Consider the following 9,201-nt stretch of genomic DNA (forward strand, 5'->3'; position numbering starts at 1 on the left):
AGATATAGGGATTCGTATCTCGAATGCTAATGTTGCATTTGAAATTCTCCGAAATTATCGGCGTTAAAAATTCAAAAATGATAGTGAATTATCTTTCGAAATAATTGAAAATTATCGAAAAAATTCATTTGGAAATTAAACTAGATATTCGATAAATATAAAAATAAAATATTATATTTATTTCGCGAAGAATTTCGGAGATAAAAATCCATTATTGGAAGATTTAAAAATAAATGTAACATATGTTTAATGAGAACAGAAGCGTAACTAAAACCCAAATTAGAACGTGCAAACCTACATTCACCCCTGGTACAGGATGAATATAGGTTGGCACGGTACACATGCTTGGTTACATTACTGGTCCCCTCGACCAATAATGTAACCAGGGAGTTGCACCCCTGGTTACGCTACTAACATAAATATTTAAACATAAGTAAATATTAAAGACAAGCAAACACACACAGTATTGGCATGAACATGCAAACATTCTAAAGAAATGGAGTGCCGAATGCGAAGGTTCAATCATTTCACGTGAAGTATATTATTTTTTTAGTACACGAAAGCGAACATGCGTGATTTATTTATATAATCACTTATATTTACTACATACTCGTGTCTATTTATGCCCTAACACGCATTCGCCGTACAGTACGTTCACATTCATTTATATGCAGTCTGTTTTAGATAGCGGAACGATTATGTAGCTTATTTTTTAAAGATTTTTATGGATATTCCCGAATAAGGACTCCATCCCCAATTTCTCGTATGGATCCATTACAGATCAGACTTACTGTAAGCCAGAATGGCCCACCAGTAGTGTAGTGATAAACCAGTAAAGTTAGTGGTGGGTTCGATCCTTGCAACGGACTAGTCGCGTGGAGATTTCCGGGAGGTTTTTCACGTTTTAACACCTAAAAAGAGCCAGTCTCCCATAGAAAGTTCTACCAGGAGGAATATCTACGAGTCATTGGACCCTATTTCTCGTGTGGATCCATTACAGATCAGACTTACTGTAAGCCAAATGCCCACCAGTAACGGAGTGATAAACCACTGAAGTAGTTGGCGGTGCATTCGAGCCTTGCAATGGGCTGGCCACGTGAAGTTTTCCGGGGTTTTTCACGTTAATAACATTTAAAGGGGTCAGTTTTCCATAGAAAGTCCTACCGGGAGGGTAGATCTCCTACGTGTCACGTTGCCATATACAAATAGTATGCCATAATGAAGGTCTTCAAGGTGATATTTATGTTTTAACACGCTTATATTCATTACGTGTTCAAGTTTAATTACATTCTGAACTCGGCATACGTTCGATTACGTTCAAGTAAATCTGCACCATTGAAGAATAAATCAAATCAGAACGCCTAAGGAAATTTAAAATAGGAATAAATTGCATACAAACCACAATCAAAATGTAATGATGTGTTTCAAAAAGGTTTAATAAAACCATCATATTGCATTGTGTATCGTTTATCGATAAATTGATTCCAATTAAACATGCTAAAAGGCATCAATTTCCGTACAACAACTTTTACAAAGCCACCAATTGATTTTTGACTCGATGAGAATCTTATTTGGAACTCAATTCCCAAAGGTTAAACGTCCAAAAAAATTCCTTTTTTATTAATAATAAGAGGAAAATTTGATTGCGGATTAAAGATATATAATTAAAAATGATAAATAGATGCTTGGATATCCGCAATATTGACAGAAGTCACACGATATTGTCTGAATTTACCGTTTTACTCTGTAATAAAGATAGATTAATAACGCAAAACTTTGACGTGGGCATCATTTATGAGCCTCTGTTTTTATACATCTTCAGAATGCTAAATTTACAAGACAAATGAAATTATAACACTAATGAAATTCGATAATTTTTAAGCATTTGTTTTTGTAGTTTTTGCTTAAATAAAATATAATTTTGTTTGTTTTTTTTAAGTCAGAAACCTTACTTTTAGCGGATCTCATTACTAGAAAACAGAGTTTACGAATCCCTGAAGATCGTGGCTCCACGGTTCTTTCGATTGATACGTTCTAGAAGAGATAGATTACATTAAAAAAATTTTTGTATTTATCTTGTAGTTATAAAACGTATAAGAGGGCTTAATTGTAAGGGTTCCAATAGTGAAAACACTATTCGATTAGATGACGATTTTTGAATGAATAGCTTCAATATGGAGCTCAATGTGGAAGCTTCAATACGAAGTTCAATCAGCTCAAAATTTGATTGAAGCTCCAAATTGCGTTAAAATTAATATCTATCATTTCTTAGTTAGCAACTCTCTTTTAGAGATTTTCATTGGTTACAAAGAAGGTTCATACTCCTGAAGATATCGATCCATTCATTGAAAGTCACCAGAGTTAGACTTGTTAAGGCCCTAAGTGATAACATATAATAGGGCTTTTTTCTCTCCATCAAATAACGACACGTAAAAGTATGAGAGCCTAAGCTACAGCTAATTTAACTTATGCTTAAAATTATATTTAAACAGAATTGTTTTAATCTTGTTTTAGTTAAATATACTCTTTTAAGATGTCTCATTAATAAATGATGGAGTCATGTCCATTTTAAACTTCTCTTAGAAGGCCACATCAACAATAACCGGGTTTACTATAGCAATGAATGCAATCTATCAAAGATGAGATACTCCAAATTAAAGTTACATAAGTTTCGTTTTACAGAGTACAAAATTACGTTCAAGAGAGGTTTTTTTAATATAAAAAAAACCTCTCTTAGAAGGCCACATCAGCAAAAAGCTACCGTATATACTAACGATGGCAATCCACCAAAGATGAGATGCTCTAAATTAAAGTTAGGCCGTTCCGACTTTATATATTCCAAAATGACGTTAAACCCGAGTTCTTCGACCCTTTTTTTAGGTAAAAAGTCTCTCTATAAGGTACCACTACCAAAAAAAAAATCGGGTTTACTACTTCACCAAGGTCGCGAACTAACATTTTACAAGCTCCAAATTAAAATTACGCGCATCTTTCGCTCTGTGGACTTCAAAATTACGTAGCCACCGTCTTTTAATTATGTATTAAATATTAACGTTAAATTTATGTATTAAGAAAAAAGACAGGAAATTTTTCTTTGTATTAAGAATGTGTCCTTCAAAGTTTGATGTTAGAAAAAGAAATTTGCTCTAGGACCCGTTTATAAATGTCGACAGATGTTATCGCTTTATATAGGCCATGTATAAGCGATGTTTTTGACGTTTCATAATTAAATCTACGATAATAGGTGATGCTATTACCTATAGTAACAAAATAGATAAGATAAACAACAAAAAAAACTTCTATTACTAAGTCGACCGGAGAAGGGGAAATTTATTCAGTAATTTTTCGATTTAAAAATAAATAAAAGTCCTATTTTATTATTTTTTATTTGAATTATACAGTAAAAACCTGTCTAAAACGGGGAAAAATCCTTCGAAACGAAGCTATTTTCTATTCTAAACGAAACCTGTTCAAAATTTCGAGAGAATTTTACGTAACGTTTTTGAATACTTGTAATAAATCCCGCTTATAACATTAATATCGGCACTATAAAAGAGGTTACAGATATGGATATTCAATTATTGACGTCATAATTGACGTCACTATTAGATATTCATATCTAAAACCGTTATAATCAAAGCTCAAATAATACAGGCTCAAAACTCGCGTCATAATTGCTCAATTTTGACGTCAATAAGATTAAGCTCAAAATTGACGTCAAAATTGAGTAATACATTAAAAATTTCTTTTTAAGTAATTAAAAATTAACAATGTAAAGCTATTATATAAAATTTTAGGAAAAATTGTACCTAATTTCTATTCTGCAAAATACTACAATTTTAGTGCACTATTTTCTACTGATGCGATATTTTTTTTATTAATAAAAATTATTAAATTTTTAAATATTTTATCATTAATTTAATAATTTAATTACTAAATTTCACTTTTCTAAAGTAAATTTCATTAGTTTGAGAGTGGCGGAAACAAAACAACATTAACTTTTATATCGTTAAAGGAAAAATGCGTGTTAATAGGCTTCTCTTTGTCGGTTTTCTTAACTCGTGCTGCTACTTCGTTCTAATTAACAAGAAAAATGATAAAATTCGCTAAAATCTGCGTTAAATTTTACCTTTTTAACTGAGAAAATCTTAATGTTCGCTAGAATACACTATTAAGTTTGCTTTACTTAGCATAGAAAATGCTGAAATCAACTAAAATTTGCAAACACAGATCTATCAATTTAGCGCATAGAAGGTTAAAATCTGCTAAAATCTATTTGCAAAATCTACTAATTTACAGCAAAACAAAGCTAAAATCTGTATGTAAACTTAATCACACAAGTAATTAAAAAAACAAAACAAAATTCACTTAAATATAAACGGAATAAATTCATACTAAATTATCTTATCTTACTAAAACATTCACCATAATACTACACTTTTCCAATAAAGTATTATAATTACGTTTTAAAAATGAAAAATAATTAAATCAGAATTTTAAAAATATAATTAGGATTTAAAACATTCGAAGGAGAGAGAGAGAGAGAGAAAGAAAAAAAAACCAGGAAAAAAAATCACATAAATTCCTAAAAGCCAATGAACTGTGCTAATGAAGAAAAAAAAAACATGGCGCTAGATCATGAAGCGTAGGAGAGAGACATTTAGAAAAGCTAAGTTTGTCCCCCGATATCGATTACAACTCGTGCATGTTTCGGAATTTTGTTCGAAAAATTCCAATATTTAGCGGTTTTACAGAAACTGCTTTAGACATTTTAGATTAAATGTTAGTTCATGTTTCTTATTATCCATAATCAGCCATTAATACTGAAGCAGAATAAGGGGGAAGAAACAATAAACAAGATACTAATTTAAGCTGTATTTTATTGAAATTAAAGCCAATATTAAATTTTAAAAACAAACGAAAAAAAACAATGCAAATAATCGATATTTCCTTTCAGAAATTCTGTAAACTGTAAGAAAAAATAAGAAAGAAATTAGAAAAATATAAATAATGAAAGCAACATCATTAAAGTAAATGGTGCCATTTTCGTTTTAAAAATTCTAATTTTTCGTTTATTTTTATGTTGAAAAAAATAATAAAATAATCGTTTTAAATCTGTCTTCTACATTCATTTCTGTTAATAATCTCGAAATTAACTTAACTTTATAAATTTTATTGGATTAACTTAGCGCTGTGACGTCATATATGAGCTTTTTTTTTTTTAAAAAAAATTCAGCGATTGAAAAGTATTAAAAGAGGAAACGATAAAAATAGTTAGAAATTCGTAAATTTTTATTCATCGCGTGTTGTATAACATAATCTGTTAAACTATTTCATCGTTATTCTACACATTTCATCAAATTACATTTAATAGAATCGCTAATAATGCTACTGAATAAAGGGAAAAATGAATAGACAGTTAGATAAAAACGATACAATTTTCGGTGATTTAAAAAGCAATAATAATAATAAAATTGCCCTTTTCTTCAATTTGTTCGTCCGTCTGTTTGTCTTCCTGTAAATTCTCTGGGAAACTAAGCGCTCGTTTTTATTCGCCTGTTGTCTATTCGTAAAATTTCCCAGAAATTATGAATTGGATGTGTAAATTTTAGGAATCTTTTCACATTTAATATTTTTAATTGTAAATTTCTCAGAAATTGAAGTAGAAGTTTGAAAATTTGTGTTTATTTTTCTAAGTTTGGCTGAGTGTATGTACGCAGAATTTTTTCGAAAAATTAAAAAATATATATATAACTACATTAATGATTATATAACAAACAATCACTTTAAAGTATAAAATTTAATATATAAATATTAAAAATGTTCCTACACAATCTAAATTTATATTTATTTATTTTGTTTTCGTTGCTCCTAACAAAATATTGAGTTACATAATCTCCTTCAAAGAAATTTAAAACTGTTTTATTAATTTCGAACGTAACACTGCGCCAATATATAAACAGATTTATAGGTTTTTACTCTTTCACAGGTTTCACTCCTGCACAGCTTTACGTGTTTTACTGTTTCCGCACCGTAAGGGTTCTAACAGTGCTTTTTTAATTACCCATCGTGGATTTTTGAGACAGGGTTTTAAGGGATTGAACCCATATCTAGAACAGACCCTTCCTCATAAAAAACTGCCAAGATTCATTATCTAGATTCAACCCGAATCCACAGAGAAGTAGGGTCATATAAAAGTTACTCCTAAACAAGAATAATCAGCAAGGTCTTTTCTAACTTGTTTACCTCATTAAATCTTAGATTAGGGAACTAATTTTATGCATTTTATTCTTATTTTTCACATGCATAAGCACGAATACAATATTATAATGCGTGCAAATTATTATTTTCAGGCAGCACCGAATCAGAAAACGTGTGGGACCAGCGAAGATTGCGACGAAGACGAATGCTGCGTTGGTAAAAATCCATTTCGTGCAGGAAGCTGTGAGCCTTTAGCGGGTTTAAGTAAGTCAATTTCGTTTAAGTAAATCAATTATTATTCAAAAATATTAATGAGGAAGAATTTGACTTTTTAAAAATTAAAACTAATTAAAACTTATTGATGGCAATCATTATCATATAACCATTATCATAAACTGCCAGAATATATTTTAATTAGCAAAGCGCCCAACTTAATTCTTGAATTTTTAGTAAAAATATCAATAATAATAATAATTTAAAAATATATTTATATTTATATTATTATTATTATTAAATTTAAACGTTTTATGAATAACTTAATTCAAAACACTGATTAATTCCGTGAATATTTGTTAACAAGCGAAGACAAAAATGTATCCTTATGAGATCTCGTTTCTCTAGCTTTAATAAGGTAATTATAATTTTTAATTAAATTTAATAGAGGCGAAATTTACGTCATGTTACAGATTTTTTTTTCTTGAATTTTATTCGGTAATTTTCAAACTAGAATTGGCTCGATGTCAAATATTTGGCCTTCTTTCAACAAACAACGGAGAAGAAGAATAGAAATCTTCCTGTTTAAATAAAAACAATCATTTTGTATCTGTAAAAAAAATATAGGTAGAAAAAATAGTTTTTAATGCGATTTATTTAAATATATATATATATATATTCCAGATGAATTCTGTGTTCCCGAATTAATGATGGAATTGTTAGGTAAAGACTATAACCATGGAAGTTGTCCTTGCTCAAAGGGGTTGAAATGCGAGCCAGAACAAGTTATAACTGAAGAGGGTGTAAGTAATTAAAACTGATTTAAATATCGATTTAAGAAAAAAATAAATAATACATTTAATTACTTTTTTTTCTATTTTTATAGGAAATACATTTCAAAAATCCTAAATGTAAGCAAACCAGCTCGGATTAAATTTAACTTCTTCTATTAAAAGAAAAATAAATGTACACTGATTATATCAGATTACTGTGACTTTACATGTTCAGTTTCGTCTTTGATAAGCACACGAAAGACGAATCTGAATTGCCTAGTATTAGGATTGACCTTTATACAAAAAAAGAATGACTTAACCAGGGAAGAGGATCAGGGATCAGAATGCCATTATAAATAAATTAAGAAAAAAAATCAAATAAGTACGAGAAAATGATTTGAATGTACACTAATGCACGTGTATAAACAATATCTAAGAGTTTACTCTTCATCTACACTGGTGTAAGAGTAAATGTCGATTTGCACGTTCTAATTCGGGCCCCTGTAATATTGGTTCTAGCTACTACACTGATAAGAAACGACGAAATTTGATCAAAATATTTCTTATTTATTTGTACAAATAATAATAAAAAAAACACAAGAAGGAAATTTTATAAAACAAATAGAATGTAAACAATTATAGAAAATATATGGCAAGTAAACATTCAACTTACATTGGAAATTATTATAATTAGGGCTTGGGAGGCCAATAAAAAAATAAGGCCTTCTTTTTCAATTTTTGTACATAAAAGATAAATTTTCAGGTTTTTTTATACAGAAGGCCAACAAGGACGTTTAGCCTTTCGGGCCTTCTCTACTTAGAATTATCTGTAATAATATTTTAAGGTCTACTAATTATAAAAACACAATTTTTACTCTTTAATATGCGATAATATTCGTTATTTCGTTATAGGAATAATATATACAGTATTTTTAATGAAATTTCAAACGAAAAAGATGCCCACCAAGCACATGATGAATAATTTTCTTTTTACTTTTTCATGCAAATTACACTGCGATTAGTCCATACGTTAATTACATCTAACCGAATTTTAGTTACAATTAATTTACTTTCATTTTAGTTTATGTACTCAAGAAATAATTACATGGTCAGAATTTATTTATAAAAATCCATATGAAAAATAATTAAATTTTACATGACGCAGAATCAGATTTTTTTTTTCCACTACCCGACAATTATCTTCTGTTAAACAAACTATGGCATCTTATACGAAATCTGATATGCCGTGTTAATATTTATAGCAATTTAAGTAATGCATTCGCATAGGAACTTAATAAAATTTACATATCCTTAATTTCCATTTCTTCGAGTGAAGAGCCAGAAAATTCTGTAACAAATTCTAAACTCTGTTGAATTTCTATACGAAATTTCCAACTAGATGAACACCCGCTGAAAAAATATCAGTTCCAGCTCATAAAACAAAGAAGAAGCGATTTTTTTTCCATTGTAACCTATGCGTTATCTTGCCCCATTTCCCTAACACTTAAAGAATTCAAACAATGTATGGTAATGGCCTAGAGAATTCTGTCTTTTCTATAAAACACACAAACAAGAAATTTATATATACATTTTCCCCATCAATCGATCGAGTTCATGAATTTAAAATGGCGGTGATGATCTTTCCTTAAAACTATCAGAAAGGCACGTAACTCGTTACTCTTCTTCAGCAAGGTTATATGAAGTTAAAGTAAATCCAAGCCAAATTGTCTAAGTATCGATATTGAGAACAAAAGAGTCGATCGAGTTTAGCAAAGCTTAAACTACCTGTCATCGAAAGAAAAGTTTTGTTCAAGGAATATGATGGATTATTCCACCAATCACTCGCTAGAAGAGAAGGAGGGTTGAAAATATCGATGCGAACTCTAGTAAACATTTTGGTAAGAGTAACCACCCTTCAAAAAGCGATGGAGGAAAATTTATACCCGAGAAGATAAGTAGATATAAGAAATAAAAAAAATAAAATAAAATAAAATTTCCCTCCCCACCCTTCCAA

The 9,201-nt window shown here is 29.6% G+C and overlaps 1 protein-coding gene across 1 annotated transcript in view; it reads left to right on the forward strand.

The window, feature by feature from the left end:
- LOC111624863 (toxin CSTX-20-like) overlaps positions 1–7,392 on the forward strand; it is a 16,997-nt gene extending 9,605 nt beyond the window's left edge. The window contains exons 2-4 of the mRNA XM_023367825.1: positions 6,354–6,465; positions 7,099–7,217; positions 7,301–7,392. Coding sequence (XP_023223593.1) covers positions 6,354–6,465; positions 7,099–7,217; positions 7,301–7,348 — 279 coding nt within the window. The 3' untranslated portion in view covers positions 7,349–7,392. The remainder of the gene's footprint in view (positions 1–6,353; positions 6,466–7,098; positions 7,218–7,300) is intronic.
- Positions 7,393–9,201: the final 1,809 nt, after the last annotated feature.

The sequence above is a fragment of the Centruroides sculpturatus genome, unplaced genomic scaffold, assembly GCF_000671375.1.
Source record: "Centruroides sculpturatus isolate CEXI.00-Female unplaced genomic scaffold, Cexi_2.0 scaffold301, whole genome shotgun sequence".
In the NCBI taxonomy this organism is placed as follows: domain Eukaryota; kingdom Metazoa; phylum Arthropoda; class Arachnida; order Scorpiones; family Buthidae; genus Centruroides; species Centruroides sculpturatus.